This window comes from Palaemon carinicauda, chromosome 28 (genome assembly GCF_036898095.1).
Source record: "Palaemon carinicauda isolate YSFRI2023 chromosome 28, ASM3689809v2, whole genome shotgun sequence".
Lineage (NCBI taxonomy): Eukaryota > Metazoa > Arthropoda > Malacostraca > Decapoda > Palaemonidae > Palaemon > Palaemon carinicauda.
Window position 1 is genome coordinate 12967406 of NC_090752.1, and position 24686 is coordinate 12992091.

Below are 24686 nucleotides of genomic sequence, written 5' to 3' on the forward strand. Positions count from 1 at the left end.
CCTGAAGGAGTCCACTTCCTCCCTGAGAAGGTAGCAGCCACTCAGAACTTCCCCACTCCCTCGACTGTCAAAGCGCTGCAAGAATTCTTGGGCATGATCAACTATTATCACCGTTTCTTGCCAGCTATTGCCACCACTCTTGCCACCCTTTACTCCTCCCTCAAGGGCAAGCCAAAAGACCTGAAGTGGGCTCCCCTTAAAGAGGCGGCCGCTGCAATGCAAAGAGTGCCCTATCAACCGCTGCTGCTCTCACTTTTCTCGTGCCACATGCACCTCTCTGTCTCCCCACCGATTCCAGCGACGTCGTTGTTGGTGCAGTACTCAAAGAGGTGGTCAACAGCTCACCCTGCTAATTGACCTTCTTCAGTAGAAAACTGTCCAAGGCAGAATCCAGCTACTCTACCTTGACCAAAAATTGCTGGTGGTGCACTTGGGTGACCATCACTTTCGCCACTTCGTAGAAGGTATGCCCTTCATTATTCGCACGGACCACATACCTCTGGTGCATGCCTTCACTCACAGGTCCGACATCTGATCCACCCGTCAATGCAGACATCTCTCTGCCGTGGCCGAATACAATTGTACCCTTCAACACGTCCCTGGGAAAAGGAATCCCCTTGCTGATGCCTTGTCAAGAAACACATTGGCTGCCATTCTCTTGGGATTGGATTACAATGCCTTTGTAGAAGCCCAACTAAAAAGATCCAGGGTGCCAAGCATGTAGGACATCCCACACATCACTTCATTGGGAAGACGTCCCCCTCGACTACTCTAGAGAACAGTGACTTACGAATGTCACCTGCACGCGTAGTAGAGCGCACTCCTTGCTTGTAGCTTATTTGTACATTATTTACATGCCAAATACAAAAGGAAATCGTTCCTATTTATGTACAAACGATCCGAAGGATAAGCAGCAGGACAGCCGACGTATGGTTAGGAGAGATCAGCATCGGAAGTCAAACATTGTTAAAAGATATTATCATAAGTGACGCGACAAGCTGAGTGATAAATTGGTGACTTGCGCCAGCCGATGGTAAATAAAACGTGGCCCGTAGCAGAAGTGAACGGACTTAAATCTAGTGAAACCCAAAAGTGTCAAGAGCAGTGTCGCTGTGTATTAAAGTTAGATTTGTTACTAGATCTTCCTGATTGTGTGTCTCTACATAATGATATGAGCAAACCCGCAAACCTGTGGAGAACGTGAATCCAGCTAAATGGACTTAAAAGGGGCTCTGTCATTACTTTACTTTGATGGCTGCTTTTCCAATCCCATACACCAGGGGAACCCCACTCTCTACAGGACCTCCACTGTCGTTTTACCTTGTTCATTCAGAGTATTTAACGTTTCATATTGCGTACTGTTCATTTACTGTTAAATCATCACTGTCAAAAGACTCATGAAATAAGAGTCTTCAGTTTCCTATTGGAAGCCTTAATGTCTTCAATCATTCGAATGTTTCGTGGGAAATTATTATATAGCCTCGGAGCCGCATATTTAAAGGCTCTGGAGCCTACAGTAGACATATATTTAGGTTCCAATAGTTTGAAGCCATCTGAAGCCACGATTTGTTGGCTGCGCAATATGTAGCAGTTCTCTTAAGTATTTTAGATGCCAGGTTCTGATAACTTGGTGGGTTATTGTACATATTATAATTTCAATTCTCACTTTAATCGTGTAAATCGATTAGTATAGGGGTGGTCCTTTCTCTAGGTGGGACACCTTTTATTAGTCTTACTCCTCTGTTTATTATGTTTTGTAATTTCTTAAGTTGCACTTTTGGTAAATTGTAATAGATAGAGTTGCAGTAATCAATCCTGATAATAACACAGTTTATCACACGTTTCTTTACAGAATTTTCGTCCAGGTACTTTTTTATAAACGCAATATTTCTTAAATGGTAACCAGCAGTTTTTATTACATTATTTATTTGGGCATTTAGAGACAGGTTACAGTCAAGAAATACATCTAGATCTCGAACTTTACTAGATAACGGCACCGAGTCATTATTTATGTTCATTTGAATACTACCTAAGTTGCTCACGCTGTTTCTCTTGCCCACCACCATGAATTCAATTCTGTTCTCACTTAATTTTAGTTGTTTAAATGTCATCCATTCTCTAACACTATCAAGGATTCGGTTTAGAGTTTCAGTATTGTCATGTATATCATTTATGGAGAAGTAAAATTGTGTGTCCTCTGCATATAGTTTAAACTTCTCACCATGCCTTTGTAGCATTTTTGATAGACCAATAGCATAGATGCAGAATAAGATTGGGCCAAGTACATTCCCCTGGGGTACCCCTCTGTTTAAGGGTTCATAGACGCCACTGCTAGATGGCATAGTGAGCAATGATGACACGGCATCTTCCATCTTCCAACATGCTCTCTTGTTCTCTGTATGCTAGCCTCCTACACACAAAGTTGTGCTTGCAGTTTCTTACCTTGTTTTGGGGATAATTTCTTATTCTACCTTTCTTTTAATCATGCCTCCTAATAATATAGAGCGCTAGTGACCATGTAGAGAGGAGGAGGATGATGTCCCTAGAATTGAAAAGCGAGTTAATTAAGAAATGCTAAGAAGGTGTGCGTGTAAAAGACTTTGCTAAGATGTATGAACGTTCAATGTTTAAGAATATCACAAATTTTAAGTAATTTGTATTTTTCCTAACAATACTTACCTCGAACTACTTTCTTAGGAGTATCTGGGATCTCCTCCCAACCGACCAGAGTTTTGTGTAGTTTACCCTAGTCCCGTTTTCTATGAGGGGTAACCTCAGGTGGAGTGGAACACGCCCTGAGGCTATCCCCAGGTCAGAGAGCATGCTTGCTCAGGTCTCGATCTCCAGTAAGTTCTTGATAGCTTAGGTATCTATGAAGTCCGGCAAGGCACTCGGGGTAGGATGGGAGGGCCATTACCCGAAAGTAGTTCGAGGTAAGTATTGTTAGGAAAAATACAAATTACTTAAAATTTGTGATTTGTTCCAACACAGAATACTTACCTCGAACTACTTTCTTAGGAGACTTATACCTTAGGAGGTGGGAGTGTCCTTCAGGACCTAGAGACCGTGACGAGAATAGAAGAGGAACCTAGGTAGGAGACTAGGTTCTCCTGACCTCAAAGAAAACACGAGAAAATAGGGAAGATTACGCAAAAAACCATCTTAGTGTCTAAGTAACTCACTTCTGCAAGAATCCTAGGAGACATGTCCTTCCAATGATAGTGTATCCCATGGCAGTTTCAGGTGACTACCCGAGTCATTTCCGGTAAGGGAATAGGGGAAGGAAGAACAAGGGGGCTCAGGAAGGAACCTGTGTCTCTTGGACTCGCTACCCGCAGTTACCACTGGGGCTACACCATTAAACCATTTGGAGCGCGGAAATGACGGGACCGAGCGAGAACCCGCCCAGGGACTTTCTCGAGCAGTCCTTCAAGCAGTGAGCCGTAAAGGTCGACTGGTTAGACCAAGTACCTGCCCTCAGGCTTTGGCCCACTGCCATGTTCTTCTCAAACGCCAAAGAAGCATTTAGACTCCTAATGCTGTGGGGTCTGGGCTTTCCTGGAAAGGGGGAACCCCTGCACTACTGTAGGGCCTGACGATCACTTGCCTTATCCAGAAGAAGAAAGTGTTCTTGGAGACTGGCTCCTTCACAGTCCCGAGGAAAACGAACAGACTCTTGATCTCGGGATGAAGTTTAGCTGTCCTTTCTAAAAACTGCCATACTGCAAGTCCCTCGGGTTGTCCGAGCAAGGGATAGCTGGCACTGAGAACAATTCCATTTTGGGGGCCCAAACAGCTGGATTCTGAGTCTTGGCTACGAAGGAGGGTAAGAATCTGAAAGTAGTTTCTCGCCAGCCCTTCGAGTGTGAGATCTCGTACGACAGGCCAAGAATCTCACCTACTCTTTGCTGATGCCAGAGCTAAACGAAAGACTGCCTAGAGGGTGAGCTCCTTGGCTAGAATATCTTTTAGAGGCTCGAAGGGAGGTTCCAAAAGCATCTTCAAGTACCCTAGCCACATCACCCGGGGCACACTAACGGCTTGGGGGAAAAACGACTGCTCGAAGCTCTTGAAGAGCGTCGAGATCTACCTGTAGGCACTCAGGTCTATGTCCTTCAGGAGGAAGACTAGGGATGGATATGGCCACTTCGTCCCTGAGATAGACCAGGAAGTCTGCTATCTCGTGAATGGAGGCCCCTAACGGCCTGATGTTCTTCGAGGAGCACCCCTTAGAAAAGGTAGCCCACTACGCCTGGTACACCTCGACGTACGAACGCCTCAGGTACCCTGACATCCTTGATGCTGTCCTCGACGGAAATCCTTCCTTTTTCAGGAGACGCTCGATAACCTCACGCGTGAAGGAGGGACCAAGGGTTTTCGTGGAACCTCTGGAAGTGAGGCTGCCGGAGAAGGTCTGGTCTGTCTGGAAGTGGCCCAGGTGTAAGGCATGCCAGTTCCTTTAGATCCGCGAACCACTCTCTCCCTGGCCACCAGGGCGCTACCAAAGTCACCCACAGGTTGGCCGTCCGTCTCATTGGAAGCCGTTCTCGAACGCTGCTGCTGTATCTGGCACAAGAAAACAAAACACGGTGAGTTGTGCGTTTAGTCTCGTGGCGAAGAGGTCTATCACCGGCGAGCCCCACTTCAGGGAGAGGGTTTTGACCACTTCTGGGTGTAGGGACCACTCGGGCCCTACCACTCGATCCTTCCAGTTGAGGCCGTCGGCCAGGCCGTTCCTCTTCCCCGGAGAGAACCTGGCTGAAAAATTAATTTGTTCCACTTCAGCCCATTCTAGGAACTCCATCGTGAGACTGCACCGTTCCTTCGACTTCAGTCCTCCTTGCTCTTTCACGTAGGCCACCACTGTGGCGTTGTCGCACCCCGGATCCACGGAGCTTCCCCAGGGTAGATGGACGATCTCTAGGCACGCTCTTTGTACGGGCCTCATCTCCAGCACGTATATGTGCAGGTTCGTCTCCTCGACTTCCCATTTACCTTTTGCCACTTTGTCGATAAGATGGGCACCCCAGCTCTCCTTGGATATGTCCGGGAACAGGAGCATCTCCGGAGGGTCGGCAGAAAAGGGCATTCCCTTGAGGGTGTTCGTTCCGATTGCTACCACCCCAGGACTTCCTTCGTCTCTGGGGACACCAGGACTATCTAGTGCGGGGAGTCCTATCAGTTTTTGCCAGACCTTGGCTCTCCTGGGCTGGCCCGACAGGAAGGGCCAGAGTATCTGTTTCAGGCTGTCCAGTTTCTCCGCGGAGGGGAAGGCCCTCGCCATCCGGGAGTCTAGAACCAACCCTAGGTAGGTCATCCTGGTGGAGGAAATCAGCCGGGACTTCTCCAGGTTGATGATGATACTCAAGACGTTTTAGAACTGCAGGCGCTTCTCGTCTTGCTCCCTCAGTACTTCCTCTGAGACTGAAAGCAACAACCAATCACCTAAGTACCGAATCTGGCGGACGTCCTGTTCGTGCGCCCAGCCTGAAACTGTTGCGAAGACCTTCGTGAAGCCCTGAGGACTGTCGACATTCCGAAGCATAGGGTTTTGAACAGCCATGTTTTGGTACTCCATTTTACCCTTAGGAACCTCCTGTTGGAGGGATGAACCGGGACCTGGAAGTAGACGGCTTTGAGGCCTATGGACCTCATGAAGTCCTCCTCCTTCAAGGTCGCTAGGACCGTCTTCGGAGTGTCCATCTTGAAGTCGGTGTTGTACACGAATTGTTGAGGGCTGAAAGGTCTCCAGAACCCTGTCGCCTTCTCCACCAGGAAGAGCCTGTTGTAGAAACCTGGACTCGGTTCTCGACTGGTTCTACTGCCCCTTTTGCCAGCATTGCCGAGCCTTCTTCCTGCAATACTGCTACTCTCCAGGGGTCGCTGGATGCCAACCACTCCGCCTGTTGATCTGGGATCCGAGGTGGAGGTCCGCTAGGAAGGGCAGCTTGTACCCCTCCTTTAGTACTGCTACGGTCCACGGATCCGTCCGTGGTCCCGCCATGCTTGCCAATATTGTTTGAGGCATCCCCCCACCTGAGGCGCCAGCAGGAGTAGGGGGCCTCCCCTCCTAACTCCTTCGAGAGCCGCGGCCTGAACGCCCTCTCCTGGAGTCCGAGTAGGAGGGTCTGAAGGTTAACTGAGGAGTCGAAGCTCCCCTACGGGGGCCAAGGTAAGGGAAAGATTACGTGTGCCAACTTCTACATCCGACGGGCGGACGGAGCCGAAGAGGCACTGGGCAAAGGTGCGGGGCTCTCTCTCCAGCGGCCACTGAGGCAGGCACTGGAGAGGCAATAGCCCCGTTCGACCCGCTCGGGAGAAAACCCCTCTGCCTTCGTCACGGATGGTGCCATCATGGGCCTACCCCTTCCTGGGGAAATCCGTGGGGTTTAAGTACCCTGCCATGTCAGCGGCCTCTTCTGATGCTTGGATGGGGCTGGCTGGGACAATGGCACGGCCGGCTCCATCACGGATGGAGCCGCCGGAACGGAGGTAGCCGTCATGGGTGTGTCAGCGGCCACCTCCAATGCTTGGATGGGGCTGGCTGGGATGATGGATCGGCTATCTCCATCACGGATGAAGCCACTGGGACGGAGGTAGCCGTCATGGGTCTACCCCCTCCCTGGGAGATCCGTGGGGTTTAAGTACCCTGCCATGTCAGCGGCCACCTCCGATGCTTGGATGGGGCCGGCCGGGACGATGGCACGGCTGGCTCCATCACGGATGGAGCCGCCGGGATGGAGGTAGCCATCATGGGTGTGTCAGTGGCCACCTCCAATGCTTGGATGGGGCTGACCAGGACGATGGCACGGCTGGCTCCATCATGGATGGAGCCGCCGGGACGGAGGTAGCCATCATGGGTGTGTCAGTGGCCACCTCCAATGCTTGGATGGGGCTGGCCAGGACGATGGCACGGCTGGCTCCATCACGGATGGAGCCGCCGGGACGGAGGTAGCCGTCACGGGTGTGTCAGCGGCCACCTCCAATGCTTGGATGGGGCTGATCAGGACGATGGAGCGGCTATCTCCATCACGGATGAAGCCACTGGGACGGAGGTAGCCGTCATGGGTCTACCCCCTCCCGGGGAATCCGTGGGGTGTGAGTACCCTGGTATACCAGCGGTTGACCACGAAGCTTGAATGGAGCAGTCGTGGTACCGGGTATGGATACCATGCTGCCGGGTCGATCCAGCGGCCACCTCCGCTGGAAGGATGGAGCTCCTGCGGATATCCATGGAGCCACGGGCTTCCCCGTGCTGGCTGGTTGGTTCCTTCGCTCCGGGCAGGCCATCGAAGAACCGGAGGCCGGGACAAGGCTGCCAGTCCGAAGGGGCGACTCTCTCCTCTGGGCGGGAGAAGTCGGAACCTTCGTGGGCTTATGCCTGTCGACCGAGACCTGGCTGTCGAAGTCTTGGAGGCTGGGACACGGCTGCCAGACCGAAGGGGCGACTCTCCGCTGGGCGGAAGGAGTCGGAACCCTCGCGGACTTATGCCGGTCTACCAGAGCCTGCTGTAGGGTTGCCGGGGTTCACGCCGAAGGACGGGCATCACCGTCGGAACGGGGGCCTCTGTCCTGGGTCCAACAACTCTTCCGGAGGTTCTTGTATCTGCGGGCCTGCCCGTCGAGGAAAACCGAGGGCTGCGCTCGTGACGAGCTAGGTGGCCTTTGGAGGTCAGGACTCGACTGCCAGACCGAAGAGGCGACTCTCTCCGCTGGGCGGATGGAGCCGGACCCTTCGCGGACTTACGCCTGTCGACTGGAACCTGCCACGATGAGTCCCTCCGTCGGGTGCCACTGCTGCCAGAGGAGTATCTATCCAGGGAGCTCGTCCTCGGACGCCAACTTGAAGGGCCCGGTGCCGCAGCTAGCTCCAGCAGCCTGTCGAGGTGAACCACCACCCACTCACTGCTCTTGAGGTATCTTGAGCGCCGACTCTCGTGGCGCGACCTCGAGGGGGAGCGAGAACGCAACAACTTCTTGCGGGACTTCTCCCTTCGTCTCCTGAGCTTCCTCAGCGCTTCGTCTTGGGAGGGTCCTTCTCGGCGACGTCCTCGGCTGCAGAAGTGAGTGAAAAACACGCCAAAGAGGCTGGAGAAGAATTAGGGACATTTTTCCCCACATGGGGTCATCAGAGGAGACGTGGCCTGCTTGCACCAGGACTCCGTCTCCCATACACACTCCCGCAAGCCCCTCACTCGTCTGGAACGACGCCACAACCACACTATCCTGAAGATTAGACTCTTGGGGAAGGGCCGCGGGCCTCTTCTCCGCAATGGACTTACCTCGTCCCCTACTCTGGGTAGGGGAGGGTGGTAGGGAAGCTCTGTTAGACGAGACGCCCGGCGAAGCAAGGGAGGAAGGGACGCTAGGCTTCTTAGGCGACCTCTTCGTTGCCTATTTCTTCTTGGTGCTATACCGCACCCACTCAGACTCCTGGGGAAGAGCAATGGGCCACTTCCCCATAACTGACTTACCTCGTCCCCTACTCTGGGTAGGGAAAGGTGGCTGTATAAAAGAATCTCCATTCGACGAGGCATCGGGAGAAGTAAGCGGCGAGGAGAGGCTCGTCTTCCTATGTGACCTCTTGGACGCCTTCTTCTTCTTGGTGCCGAAGCGCACCCACTGTACCACGTTCCAGAACTCGCACTCCAGACACGTGGCTGTAGGAGAACATAAGCTGCCCCTACACGATGAACACAGAGGATAAGGGTAGGAAGGGGTATAGAATGAACACAATGGGTCCACGTGGGGACCGCGTAAGACACAAAAAGGGGGGTCGGGGACACAAAGGGTCGCACTGGGTAAGGAGAGAGCGTCGCGATGTTATCACGACGCGACCAGAGAACTTGCTGAAGATCGAGACCTGAGCAAGCATGCTCTCTGACCTGGGGATAGCCTCAGGGCGTGTTCCACTCCACCTGAGGTTACCCCTCATAGAAAACGGGACTAGGGTAAACTACACAAAACTCTGGTCGGTTGGGAGGAGATCCCAGATACTCCTAAGAAAGTAATTCGAGGTAAGTATTCTGTGTTGGAACAAACACAATTTTGAAGTACAATAGAAAGAATCTCTCAAGGATATATTGTCAGCCAAAGGTGTTAAGATAATTTCAAAGCTCCTAACACCTGTTCATGAAAAGTTGGAGAATCTGAAGTTGGTGTGGCTGACAGAGAAGCAGCTTGCTGGAGATAGCATAACGGGTATTAATCTGAGAAGGCACAAGCCATTTGGCGCAGAAAATCCCGGGCACTTCAGCAAAGGATTCCGTTAAAGCCAGTTGTGGCTGGTTTAACAATTTCCGTAAAAGGACTAGCATTTACTCTGTTCCGCATGGCAAGGCAGCAGGGGAGTTTGTCAAAACTTTCTCTCAAATTGACGACACTGAAAGATACATCCCCCGTAAATCTTTAATTAATTTGGAAGATGCCGAGGAGGACATACATTACAGAAGAGATGATGATACCAAGCCACAAACCTATGAAAGATAGGTTGACTCTACCTCTGTATGCCAATGCGAGTGGCGACTGTAAGATAAAACCGCTGCTTGTATACCATTCTAAAAACCCCTGAGCCTTTAAACCACACAAGATAATAAAGGAGAAACTGCACGTTATGTGGAGGGCAAACCCTAATGTTTGGGTCACTGATAATTTTTTGTCAAGTGGGTAAACTTTGTGTTTGGACCTTCGGTGAAGAAATATCTTCAAAGAAAACAACCTGCCTCTGCAAGCCCTTCTCATCCTCGACGGTACTCCTACTCATCCACTAAACATAGAGGATGAAATACTCAACGATTATAATTTCATCCATGTTTTCTACCTTCCTCTGAACACTACGTCTATCCAGCAACCAATGGACCAGCAGGTAATTCCTAATTTTAAGAAGCTATACCAAACACCTGTGCTGGGATTGTTTTGAAGTGATGGAGAATACGAACCTCGCCCTTCGAGAGTTCTGGAAAGAGCACTTTGGTATTGTAATAGTCCTCAAAATCATTGATATTGCCTGGTGGCGGCTTACTAAAAGGACCTGAATTTCTTCATGGAGGAAACACTGGCCCGAAGGTGGAGGAAGAGATTGGGTCCATTGGGAAGACTATAGATCTAGAGGTGGATGAAAGAGACTATGACAAGCTCGTTGAGGAACATTCCGAAGAACTGTTTACGGAGGAGTTAAAGGATCTACAAGAGCAGTGGCATATGGAGGCATTGAGTGAAGTTAGTTCCAAAGTAGAGGAAACAGAGGCGGAGATCATCAATACAAAATAGATCGAGAAAATTTTGGCAATGTGGGAGAAGGTTGCAGATTTTGTAGAAAAGACACAAAGCTATTTGATGATGATAATTTTTTTTTACATTCTGAAAAGGAAAAGGAAACAAACCACCTTGGATGAATTTATATATAAAAAAAAGTCCTTTAGTTAGTAGAAAATGAGGGTTGTGTGGCAAAAGAGCCAAGTGTTAGCAAAGACAATGACGAAAATTAAGATAAGCACAGATATATTTTTTCAATATAATACACTACAAAAAATAAGAAATAATTGTGAAGTAGCATTCAAGTTTACTCTCTGACATACATCTGCTTCCACTACACCATTTGCAGCAACAACAGACCTAAAGCACTTGAACTGATCTACTTCCTCTAGTAACTCTTCATTCAACATAACATTCAACCTAGCACCATCCTCCCTTTTCGTGCATCTCATAACCTTACTCTTACCCATATTAATGCTCGACATCCTTCTCTCGCACACCCTCCCAAACTCTGTAACTAATTGGCCAGCTTTTCCTCCATGTGTGCAATCAATACTGTATCATAAGCAAATAACAACTGGTTCACCTCCCACTCGTGATCACTGTCATCTATCAGTTTCAATCCTCGACTAAGCACTCAAGCATTGACTTCTCACAACTCCATCAACAAACAAATTGAACAACTATGGGAACGTCAATCATCCTTGTCTCAGCCCCACTTTCACTGGAAACCACTCACTCACTTCATTTCTTATCCTAACACATGCTTTACTGCATATTTATAAACTCTTCACAGCTTGCAACAACCTTCCACTAATTCCATATAACCTCATCACATTCCACATTGCTTCCCTATCAACTCTGTCATAAGCTTTCTCCAGATCCATAAATACAAACTCAACTACTTTTTGCTAAATATTTCTTGCATATCTGCCTAACTGTAAAAATCTGAACCATACATCCCCTACCACTTCTAAAACCACCTTGCACTTCTAAGATTGCATCCTCTGTTTTATCCTTAATCCTATTAATTAGCATTCTACCATATACTTTTGCAACCACACTCAACAAAGCAATATCGCTTGAATTACAATACTCACGTACATCACCTTTACCTTTGTATAGCAGAAAAATTCATGCACACACCCAATCCAATGGTACCATTGACAACATAAAACATATATTAAGCAATCTTGTCAACTGTTCAAGTACAGTCAACATCTCGGATTTCACACCATCCATACCAGGTGCTTTTCCTGTTCTCATTTTATTTAGTGCTCTCTTCACTTCCTCTCTTGTAAGCCCTCTCAAATTTTCATCTCTCATCACTGGCACCTAAATACCAGCAACAGCAGTTATATCTGCCTCCCTATTAACCTCAACATTCAACAACCTTTCAAAATATTCAGCCCACCTTTTCATTGCCTCTCTCCTTACAAGAAGCTTCCATTTTCATCTTTCACTGTCTCTTCACTTCTCAATCCACCCCTCCTTACTCTCTTCACTTCTTCCCAAAACTTTTTATTCTTTTCATACGAATGACCAAATCCCTGACCCCACCTCCAGTCAGCCACTCTCTTTCCCCTGGCTATCTTACATTTTATTTCCACATTTTTCTCTATATCTTTCATACTACTCTACACTATTACTCTACAGCTATTCTTCAAATGCCCTCTTTTTCTCCTCCACTTTCATCTTCACTCCTTCATTCCACCATTCACTACCCTCATACTGCCTCCTACAATCCTCTTGCTCCACACACCACTTGCAATCTCAACAAAATTATCTTTTACTAACTTCCACTTCTCTTCTAGATTACAATTTTCTCTTACTTTCACCTTGTCATATGCCACTTCCACCCTTTCCTGATAATTCTTTACCTCATTTTCAACTCTTCAACCTTCACTACCTCCCTTTTACATCCCTCCACTCTTATTTCCTCACTCTTTTGCTATGACTAATTTTCCTTTAACCAAAAAATGATCTGATATACCGTTAGCCATACCCCTAAACACGTGCACATCTTTCAATCTTCCAAACATCCTTCTTGTTGTCAACACAATCTGTTAATGCCCTTTCTACCACTTTTATATTTGCCACTCCATTCCCATATGTACTTTTTATTATATATCTTTTTTTAAATAACTACAACTTATCACTAGCTCTTGTCCAACACATAAATAACAGTATCTCACCCTTCTCATTTTCACCTGGTATGCCATACTGTACTTCCCAATTACACCTTCTACCTCTACAGCACCCACTCTGACATTTGTCACCCATCACAACTACATAATTCTTTCTACCCAGTCCTTCTACACACTAAGTTAATTAATTCCAGAATTCATTCCACTCTTCACTTTTCTCACAACCTGGCCCATATACACTAACAAAACCCCAACCTAACCCTTACCTACCTTAACCTAAATGATATAAACCTCCTTCTATTCTACTACTTTATCTGTCATCCATTTACTCAGCAATAAAGTAACAACCTCTCTTGCTCTTCCCCTTTCAATCCAAGACACATTACCTGTCACTTCACCAAACATCACTACACCCTTCCCTCTTATCTTTGTCTCACAAGGCCAGTACATCTATCCTTCTATTCCAAAACATATTCCAATATCACATCTTTTACTCTGTATTGTACTACATCTTCGCACATTCAGACACCCCAGGACTAGAGTGCGGAAAGCAGTCACGCCCCTCCCCCCGAGCTCCTCTTCCTTTGATATCTCACAGGAAGTAACTTAACTTATAGGAGAGGGGATTCAGAGTCCCCGAATCCCACCCCTTTTAGTAGCCTCTTACTGGTTTACTGAAAAGATGCTCTTTGGGAGTAATATAGTGGGAAGTCTTCTTGAAATACTCGCCTTTGCAGATTCTATACTGTAGTAAGAGTTATTTATAATACTGTAGAAAAGAAATATACAGGGCACCAGGATTTGATTCTTATTATGCATGGCCTACTTGTTTTTTTTGGCTTCTCCCATTCAGGAGTCGCATCAGCGGTTCATATGTCTCTATTTACTGAATCATCCTCCTCTCATGGTAATTATCCTCATATCTTCTCTTATTGTATCCATAAATCTTCTCTTGGGCCTTCCTTGCCTCCTCCTACCTGGTGACTCTAGGCTTAGCATCCTTCTTTCTACATAGTCTTCCTCCCTTCTGTAAATGTGCCTGAACCACCTTATTCTTGCTTTATTTCCACTGGTTGACATGTGCAGTTCCTATTATGATTTTTTTTAGATTGACTGAATTTTTTAAGCGAAACTGTTTCAGATAAGGCTTTTGAGGTTGTAGCTACTTTTTGAATTTTGGGATGAAGGAACAGGTATGTTCAACTATGGTTGGGACAATATCTGATGCACATAAACTTTCCTTGATTTCTTGCCCTATTTTACATTCAGAATTTCCTCCAAGAAATTTATTTCCTTACTAGAGGCGGACTCTTGTGATTCCACTCTGATATTCTGGACGAAATATCGACAGGACTGGGTTATAGGAGAGTGCTATTTCTATTGTTCCCAGCAGATCCCACTTTTATCAGGTTTGCTAAAGCCTTGATCTTGAACAGTTTGTGCTGGGTGTGGAAAAATCTGTTTGACTCTGAGAGGAGGCAGCAGTTTACGGATTTACTTCCATCTGGGGAGAAGACAGTCACATTCCCAGCCCATCAGTCTGCTAGCCAGTAGATTAACTGGAGCCTTAAACCAAGGGATGCTGTAGCCTCCAAATTCACCAGACAAATCAGACAGGAGGGGCTCTGCAGCATGCTCAATTAGTCATAGTACAGTCCTTTTGCCACCTGAAGAGGTAGAGGGAATAGTAGAGAAATGGAGCAAGTCCAGTCAAGACTCACTGTTCCCCAAGCTGTCTCGTTCAAAAAGAATACGAAGTAAAGTCCAGTGGTGAAAACTAAAGTAATCACGCAATGGAAGTAAACCCTCTGTTGATCCACATGATCTTTGTTTTTGCTGGGGTATGACTGCTTGCAGTCATCCCCTGGCGACAAGTACAGTTAGTGACCTCCTCTCCAGTGGGTAGAGTTTAGTAAAAAGAATACATAGGGAGTCTTCGGTTTTGGATGTGACAGTGCCCAAGCTCTTTAGTTTCCTCTTTTTCCCTCTGCTTCTTAGCCTGTTGTCTCCTCTCCGGATTCATTCCTCTAGACAATAGAAGGAATTTGTGGTGTATAGGGGACCCCGACCTTCACTTGGGGATATTTCAGGGAAAGCAGAAATATCTCCTTCCTCTAATGAAAGCAATGCTAGTCTGCCTTTCCCTCAAAGTTTGCCTTCTGTTGTCCCAAAACGATGGCGTGTACTTGGCCCTACAGAAGTTGTGGCCGGCCTTGGGCATTCCATCTGTGGAGAGGTTCTTAAAGGTAATGGCTGATGCCAGGGTCTTAATGCCTTCCCCTATCATGTCTTTCCCATCTCCTTCTCCACCTATGGAGGCACTTGAAGGTGTGACACCTACCATATCCGCTGTTGAGAATGATTCTGTGACCCCTTCTGTTGCATCTTCTTGCTCAAGTTGTTATCACCACCACTATGATACAGGACCAAGTGCTCTGATAATTCCTGGGAAGGTAACCAGCTAGCCTGGTTCATAGAAAATTCCTCCAAAGGTTTAAGTCTCCAATTGAAGGACAATGATTTGTATTCATATAGGAACAAGTCACAAATTTTTAAGTAATTTTTATTTTTCCCAACTATGCAGACCTAAGTCCATTATGATAACTTCCCACCTCAACCACCTTGCAAGTCCCAAGCCCAACTTCTACTACCTCATTTTAAGTTTAATGGCCAATCCATCTAAGCTGAAATTGTACTCCTATTAAAGGTCGATGGTTTGTTTCATTGAGAAAAATACAAAATTTTAGTTATTCTCAATGCTACAAGGTTGTCTCTGATGCTCCCAAGAGAATCCCATGTGATTCTTTAAATATAGATTGTTAAATTATTTGTCATTCAGTTACATAACCAGGTTCCACAAAATTATAACTGAAATTTAATACAATAGGATGTTTCTTGTGTTGGCATTTACTCATCTCTACATGCGACTACTGGCCTGGACTATGACAGAGGTTACGATGTGTTGCACAGCCTTCCATGGCACATGACTAGTACTAAGGGTTTTCTAGTGTCCTCCAACTTCCTGCAGAACAGTACATTTGTCTCTTACTTTTTATTCATTACCATTGGTAATTTCTTACTCGTGCTGTATGGCTTTCTTCAATTTTACCTCCGATTTATGAACCAATCATTCAAAACAGCCTTTACAGAAATGATATTTAAAAACTTTCAATATGATTTGTGAAGGTGGTGATGTTTTTTTTATTACTACTAAAGGACTCTCCTAAAGTACTTGGGATGAAATGATATAAGAGGAACTAGAAGTTAGATAATTAAGGATGAAGTATCTGAAAGGAACTGAAAATATGTAAGGCAGAAAGCAATGTGTTTCAGGGCGACGGATGCTAGAAAGAACTTTAATTTGTTCTGTCTACAGTGATATGCTTAGCACACAGCAAGTTCTAGAATTATTAACTTGTAAGTTTTTTTTTTTTTTTTTTTGCGTGTGTGTGGGGCCAGAGAATTTCTAAATCTTGACAACTTGTTCATATAATAACACTATGGTTTTGTTTCAGTTTCAACAGAAGATACCCCAGAACTTGGAATGCGACCAGCATTTCTCTCTACTTTTGGAATGGCAACTGACCAGGCTGGAAAACTAGGCATGGGAAAGAATAAGAGAATGGTTTGCATTTATGGAAACTATCAGGTATGTTTTCCCATATGTAGCACATTTAAAATAATTTTCTATTCAACCTCAACCTTTTGGTTTTTATTTAAAATTTATCATCCTTTAGATTGTGACTTTTGTAATGCTAATAACTACAAGCATTTACCATTACAACCTGAGGCTATATCAACAATTTGAATTCCTGAGTGTCATAAGTCTTAATGTTCCAAGCACTTTTTCTGGGCCAAGTCTCTCTTTTTTTCTAAAACAGTTTCCAACATTGCTAAGACTTTAAATCTTTGCCTTGAGCCTTGTTAATTTTAATTATAGAGGTAGTAGCTGTTATTATAGGTAATCTTGAAGTAGTAGTGGCCAATAGTAATACTGTAATTGTTTAAGTTTATCCTCTTCATATTTTAGGAAGCCTGCTATGTTAGGAAGAAAAGAAAATGTATTCTGTAAGAAAATAGTCGAGATGTGCATTTTTGCACTAATGTGTAATGACCTTTGTTTAAAGGGTAAACAAATTTCTTCATATAGTGAGTTGGAATAGAAATGAAGATTTTAGTTTAAAAGTTATTTGTTCTGACACCAGAATGCAAACCTTATACTTTTTATTAGGGAATATACTTTTGGCTAAGCTGAAACTAGCCTTAAGACTTTAATCATATTTTAACTACCCTCCCCAGTGAGTTATCCGGGGTCAGGGGGGGGTGGGGTTAGGAGGTAGCCAACTACCCCGCTTGCATATTGTTTTATCGTCACCTTTTACTTTTGGCTCAGTGAGAGCAAACGTTCATCTATCTCCGCCCAACTTTTTATTAACTGGTCTCAACTAATTTTCGTGTTTTTCTTGTATATACAGTATACACATTTTTATATATACATTAATTTATTGTTACTGGTGTGAGTTGCTGTTTAGGAGACTGAGTAGTGCAGCATTTTCTTAAGGGCGGAGGAACGTTTCTTACGATCTCTTCCCCCTTTGATGCCGGACAACCCTTAGGCTGGTGGCCTTCCCCACCACTTGCAAAGCGGGTCTGTCCTCCTCCGAAGGAGAATCATTCTTCATGTTGATGCACCTTTACCATTCTTGAAGATATTTCTTGCTCCTTGCGAGTTCGATGGTGGGAAGCTTGTTCCTGTGCCTCTCATGGAAAACCATTCCCATTCGCGGGTTAGGTTTTTTTCTTGACAGGTGTCTTCTTCAACGTGCTCCCTCGTTCTGCAATGGCAGCCGTTGAGGGAGTACAAAGTCCGAAGCATGTTCCTGTAGAAGCTGCTGCTCTTTTCATCGCTATCGCCTGTGGCAGTTCCTGATCATCAGCTGACGATGGTGCTCTCCCTCGTTCGGAGCTTGCTTAGCCGGCGGTAGGAATAGAAAGTCCGAAGCTTCGGCCGCATGTTTTCTATAGGGGTAACACCTTTCTTATTCGCAAGTCAGGTTTACTCCGTAGTGGCTGTGATCCCGTCCTACGAGTTTGTAGTACAGTAATACCTCTTGATACGAAAATTTCATGATGTGAAACGAGATATGAGGATTTTTCAGAATCGTATTGCGAAAAAAATTTCATGATACGAAATGAGGTACGGTACGAGATGCGCTCGGCCTCCAAGACTAATTTCATAATTTGCACACCACCAAACTGTAAACTCGCTGCCTTTCTCCTGCGCTCCCATTGGTTATCTCCCTTCTCTGATGCTAGTTACTGCCATAAGATCCTGCTCTCCTATTGGTCTGCATCTACACATCGGCGATCCTCGACCATTTCGTTTCGGTAGCGCTATCGTTCACATTAAATTAGTGTTGGTGATTTCGCTTTCGTGCTTTTAGTTAAATACGTACGTTATTAGCCATGTCTCTCAAGAATGTTGCCGATGTGCAGGGAAAGAAGAAGAGGATGCTTTCTATGGAACAAAGCTTGAGGTAAACAAAAAATGAGGCTGGCATGCAGTTGAGTATGATCGCTAAGGTATAGGGTTGAAATCCGTTGACGATAAGCATCATCCTTAAAGAGAAGGAAGCCATCAAAGCAGCAACACCTTCTAAGCGTGTGACTTTTCTCCAGCTAGAGCAGCCACGTCCGTAATGAGATGGAGAGACTTCTTTTCCTTTTGATTAATGATAAGGAAATCGGTGAAGACATGATCACTGAGACGACAATCTGCCAGCGCCATTTTCGGTGATCTTGTGCATGCTCAGGCTGAAGATTACAAAGGAGAAGGGACATTGAAGCAGGCTCACCCAGATTTCAAGGGTTCACAGGGGAGGGGGGGATTAAAAAATTCAAGAGATGGTCTGGCATTCATTTGGTGATACGGCATGGGGAGGACATGAAAGCAGCTGAAGCCTTTGTTAAGATGTTTGACAAGTTAACTATCAAGGAAGGCTACAGTACCTAGCAAGTCTGTAACTATGATGAAGGCTTTTTGGAAAGAAAGTGCCTTGTCAAACGTACATCACGGCAGAAGAGAAGAAGATACCCGGGCATAAGCCTATGAAGGGCAGGCTTACCCTTGCATTCTGTGCAAATGCCAGTGGGGAATTATCGCTCGGAGACAACTCGAGTCTTCAAGGACCACAAATTGCTCAAGGAGAAGCATCCAGTGAAGTGGAGGGCTAATACAAAAGCCTGGGTAACAAGATGCATGTTCACCAAGTGGATAAATCTTTGTTTCCCCCCAACTGTGAAAAAATATTCGGAAGAGAAGCGCCTCCCTCCGATATGTCTGCTGGTGTTGGACAATGCCCCATGCTCACCCTCCTGGCCTCAAGGAAGATACCCCTTTATCAAGGTTCTCTCATCTTCCGTCTAACACCACCCCTCTCCTCCAGCCCATGGACCAAGAAGTGATTCCCAACTTCAAGAAGCTCTAACATCTCTCTTCAAGAGAAGTTTTGAAATCACTGACAGCACAAACCTCACCCTTCATAAATTTTAGAAGGAGCATTTCGATGTTGTGATATATCTCAGACTTAACGATATAGCTTGGCGGGCGGTTTCGAAGCACACCTTGAACTCTTTCTTGGAAGAAACTGTGGCGTGATGCCATCTCCCCATAGGCCAAGCTGAAGCCGAAGCCAAAGCCGAAAAAGTTGACAATCCTGAACCTGTTGCACCACTTGAGGTTGCTGAGATCGTTAGCCTCGGGATGTCCATGGGTCTGGAGGTCAATGAGGACGACGACAATGAGCTTCTCAAGGAGCACCAAGAGGAGCTTACGACGGACAACCTGAAGGAGTTGGAGCCCATGCAAGTGAACGTCATTCTGATAGTTCTCTCTAGCGACTAGAAGGATAACCCTATGACAACGGCAGAAATTAAGGAGGCTCTAGCTTGCTACCATAAAATGGCAGCTTTTGTAGAAAAGACACACTCAGAAAAGGTTCACACAAGTCGTGCTCTTGAGTATTATAAATGTAGTTTGGCCTGAGTCATTTCATGAACGTTTTAGAACCAGGCAGAAACACGCTTCCTTGGATAGTTTTTCGTAAAGTCCATGTTAATATTTTCTGCCATTTGTCATCCTCCTCTGCTACCCTGCCACTTTCACTTTCGAACAGCGCCTCACTCAAGGCTAAGGCTTCACATTTTTGTTACTGTATTTTCCATATATTATTGCATTACTGTACTGTCTCTTCTAATTATACATTTCATTTGCAGGTTATTAACGGTAAAGTTATGTATTGAATGATCCAAATGGTTGTATTTCATTAGTTTAGTACAATATAGCCTTATAAAATTTAATGTGGTGTTTTTATAAGGCTTGGAATGAATTAGGCGATTTACACGTAAAACGCGTCTCATAATACAAATAAATCACAGTACAAAAGCCAATCCGGAACCAGTTAATTTTGTATCTTGAGGCATTACAGTACTCATCTCTTATTCAACCAACATGACTTTCAGTTCCTGTAGCAAATCCTATTGATGAATCACAAAGGACCCTTCGCCAAACTCCCGCGGGAGTGTTGGGGGATCGACGTGCATGGATTTCAGTCTCGTGAACAGGTGATCCAAGTTGATTGATTGATTTAAAGTTTTCAGGCATCCTGACATCTGAGGTCATTGACGCCGGTAACATTTAATTTATGTATACAAAAATAAAAAATAAAATAAAATAAAAATTAAAAGAGTATTCAATTAAAATCATAAAAGTTGAATGTCATAAAAGTTAAATATTTTTCAGAAGACCTGCTTCTGAAATAAATCTAAAAATGCCACTTGCATGGTAGGACACATCATTTCCAAGAATCTTGGCAAGGATGAACCTGCCACCCTCACCTCGAGCCTCAAACAAATATCTATTCCGCAAGTTGTTATAATTGGGGCATTCGGTCAACAAATGCCTTACTGTTAGAGGTACTAAACAGTCGTCACAATACGGTTGGTGTTGGCCCTTCAGCAGAAACTTGTGTGTCAACCGAGTGTGACCAATACGGAGACGACAAAGAGACGTCTCCCATTTTCGGGGCATTATATTATACCTCCAAGGAGATATGTCATTTGTTATCTCTCGCATTTTATTGCCATCTTGACTATCCCATTGCTGTTGTCATTTATTCATTTATTGCAAACTAATTTCTTGATGTCAGGTAAGAAATCATTACAGGGAATGGGATAACTTCTTGGCAGCAACTCGGATGCAGCCTCCTTAGCCAGTGAATCTGCCTTCTCATTCCCGGACTCACCTACATGTGCTGGAACCCAACAAAATTGAACTGTTATACCTCTCCGTCCAATAATGAAAAGCCATTCTAAAATCTTTAAAACTAGAGGGTTATTAGAATTAAAAACTTCCATAGCTTGAAGGACACTCCTTGCATCACTAAAAATTGTAAAATTACCCTCCTTCTCCAACGCTATTTTCTCAATAGCGGTTAATATGCCATACAGTTCGGCAGTAAATATGGAAGCGGTCAGAGGAAGTGCACCTCTACAATTAAAACCATTACTATGTACTCCAAATCCAATGCCAGCATCAGATTTGGAGCCATCAGTATAGATAAAAGTTGATCCTCTATGTTCTTTAACATGTTCATTAAAAAGAGACCTGGCTTCTAGGTCTGGCATATTCTTCTTATCTCCAATAAAATATTTACAAAAAGATATCTCTGGTAACTTCCATGGAGGCGTTGATGATACCTTGAATGGAAGTACCTTATTTCTAATTATATCCAGACTATTTAATAATCGTTTTACCTGAAAGCCATAAGGTTGAGGAGATTTTGGGTGCAACTCAAAGTATGATGCGTGTCTTACAAGGCTTGCAGTCTGAAAGGCTAGAGTGTTAGGGAGTCTTTGCAATCTAAACCAATACCGAAGAATGGAAGACATTCGGTAAAGGTCTAGAGGTAACTCCAGCATCAACAAGGAGACTTGGGATAGGCGAGGTTTTAAAAGCTCCAGTAGACAATCTAATACCTGCATGATGTATCGAGTCTAATATTTTTAACTGGCTTGGGGTGGCTGAAGATATACCTCACAACCATAACTAATTTTGGAAAAAATCAAGGCCTTGTATAATTCTAAAATAGTATTGCGGTCTGCCCCCCACGATGTATGGGAAAATACTTTTAAGATATTCAGAGCTTCAACACATTTAGCTTTTAATGCTTTTAAGTGAGAAACCCATGTAAGCCTACAATCAAATATCAAACCTAAAAATTTAGCTTCTCTTGCACATGGTATCCGTTGACCTTTAATGTATATATCCGGGTCTGGATGTACTCCCCGGATACGACAAAAATGGACAATGGTAGTTTTACTTGTCGAGAACTTGAATCCATTCATGTCAGCCCACTGGATAATTTTATCAATAGAGAGTTGGATTTTTCTCTCAACCATTGCCATTCTAGTGCCAGCAAATGATATTGAGAGATCATCCACAAATAATGTTGAGAGAACATCCTGGGGAATGGCTGAGGATATCCCATTAATTTTCTAGTGCAAAAAGGGTTACACTCAGCACACTACCCTGAGGAACTCCTTCCTGGCACTTACTCTCTGATAGAGTTTCCCCCACTCTCACTTGAAAAACTCTATGTGAAAGAAATGCCTGAATAAATAATGGCAGCTCTCCTCTCAATCCCAATTCATGAATGGTTTTAAGAATACCATATCTCCCTGTGGTATCATATGCCTTTTCAAGGTCAAAAAATACTGTAACATGGTGCTGTTTGGAAGCAAAGTGCATTTTTCGGAATCCACATTGAATCGGTGATAACATACCTTTCTTTTCAAGGTACCATATCAGCCTTGCATTGACCATCTTCTCCATGATTTTACATAAACAAGATGTCAATGCAATAGGACGATAGTTTGCTGCTAAAAACTTGTCTTTACCGGGTTTTAAAAAGGCTAAAACAATGGCTAGTTCCCAAACACTTGGGTAACTATGATCATGCCATATTCTATTAATAATGCTTAAAAATAAATAGCTTTGTATTAAAATGTACATGTTTAATCATTGCATATGGAATTCCATCGGGTCCAGGGGCTGTATCATTGCAATGAGCAAGTGCGGAATCAAATTCTCTTTCAGTGAAAGGAGAATTATATGACTCTTCCCTTCTTGTTGCAAAATTTAAAATTTTCTTTTCTTCAGCGCTCCTATACTGGTGACCAGGGGCTCCTTCACACTTGCTGGATACATTTGAAAAATGATTAGCCAGGGCATTGCTAACTTCATTTGCTTCAGTTACATACTGGCCATTCACCTTCAACACTGGCGGTGGGTTGGGGGTGAATTTGCCAGCTATCTTTTTTACTTTCCTCCACACAGAAGATGGTGGTGTTCTACTGTTAATGGAGGAAACAAAAGACATCCATGACTGGCGCCTTGCTTCTTTCATGGCACGACGGAACTGTGCTCTACATTTCTTGTACATAATTAAATTCTCATCAGTTCTGCGTCTACGCAATCGTGTTAGAGATCTTCTTGTGGCTCTGTGGAGTGCAGTTAGTTCTGAAGACCACCACGGGACTGGTCGTCGTTTGAATAACCCTGTTGTTTTGGGAATTGAAGTGACTCCTGCTGTATGAAGAGTTCCATTCAGTAGGTCTATGGCATCATCAACACTTTCAAACTGTTCTGCTCTCCCTTCGATTTCACTTAGCTCAGAAAATTTAACCCAGTCTGCCTTGTCTAGATTCCAACGTGGCGATCTTTGCAAAGGCGGACCCTTGTTGGTGTTTATAATGATTGGTGCATGATCACTAGTATGCCAATCATCTAATGTCTCCAATCAAAATCAAGAAGGCAGTTAGAGCTTGCAATTGAAAGGTCAATACATGACAAAGTACCTGTCTGAACATGGAAGTGTGTGGGCTCTCCTGTATTAAGGAGTCCCACATCCTCATTCTCCACAATTGATGAGATAATATTGCCCCTTGTGTTGGACAAAACATCACCCCATAAAGGATGTCTACCATTCATATCTCCCAGTAAGAGAAAAGGTTGAGGGAGTTGTTGAATGACCTCTGCTAAATCATCATATAAAATATTATCATTTGGAGGTAAGTACAGAGAGCATATTGTATATTTTCTCCCTATATCAATTTGTACAACAACTGCCTGCAGGGTTGTACGTATAGACATGGGTATTTGGGGAACATCTCGACGAATGGACATGAGACTTCCGCCATGGCTCCCTGCTTGTTGATTATGTGGTGTTCTATAGCTAACATACTCTCGAGGACTAGGAGTGTTAGAATCAAGCATACTTTCCTGTAGACATACAATTATGGGGGTATGTTCATGAATTAGGAGCTTAAGTTCTTCATATTTCGCCCTCAAACCCTGACAGTTCCATTGCAAAATGGAGGAGAAAACTATGGATTATTTCTGGAAGACATCTTGGATGAGGTCTTCCCATTAGCAGTTTTTAATTTAACATTATTACCAGTAGGTTTCTTCAGAGGTGGTCTTGTTATGTTGGGTTTTACATTTGTGTTTTTCTTTGTATTCTTTTTATCTATTTGTTGAGGTGGATGGTGGACCTCAACTTGAATTTCTGATTTATTCAGTCCATCTTCTGGTTCATTAGAAACATCAACAGACAAAACATCAAATTTATTTGATGTCATAACCTTAACGTTTCTAATGGAGGGTGGAGAGAGAGATGGAGGTCTCTCTCTTTTGCGATTAATAGATGGTGGGATTCGAGGTTTTTGCACCTTTCCCACAACAGGTGCATCAGGTAAGTTAGTCTTAAGTGGAACCTCCATCAGATCAGGCAAGGACATGGCCTGAGAGAGGTTTGTATTACTTTTTGTAATGGCGGCTGAAGGCTGTACAGCAATGGGCAATGACCTAGTGTTAATACACCGTGGTAAAGCCTTAGGAGGTAATATGGTTACCTCGTTATTTGACATTTTGTCAGATAGTATACTTTTTTTTGAGCTATTGGCAGTGCTAGGTTGGTTTGATTTTAATGCCTTAGCATATGTATTTGATTTATTTAATAGTCTTTTGGCATGGGTCACACTTATATGTTCTAAGTTTGATTTGTTGAGGGCAGCTTCCCCCAACTTATATAGCTCGCAGCTCTTGTCTGTCGATTTGTGATTCAAGCTGCAATTTAAACACCTGGCTCCAAGTGTACACTCTCCATGGTAAGATTTGGAGCAAATACCACACATCTTCTCATTTTTGCAAACTTTGGACGGGTG

At 44.6% G+C, this 24686-nt stretch overlaps 2 protein-coding genes across 2 annotated transcripts in view; one reads left to right on the top strand and one right to left on the bottom strand.

Moving 5' to 3' along the window:
• The window catches only part of LOC137621408 (protein tincar-like), a 414290-nt gene that overhangs the window by 94889 nt on the left and 294715 nt on the right, over nt 1-24686 (bottom strand).
• Nucleotides 14651-24686, top strand: part of Lamtor3 (Late endosomal/lysosomal adaptor, MAPK and MTOR activator 3) — a 36620-nt gene continuing 26584 nt past the window's right edge. The window contains exons 1-2 of the mRNA XM_068352465.1: nt 14651-14854; nt 15901-16050. Coding sequence (XP_068208566.1) covers nt 14651-14854; nt 15901-16050 — 354 coding nt within the window. The remainder of the gene's footprint in view (nt 14855-15900; nt 16051-24686) is intronic.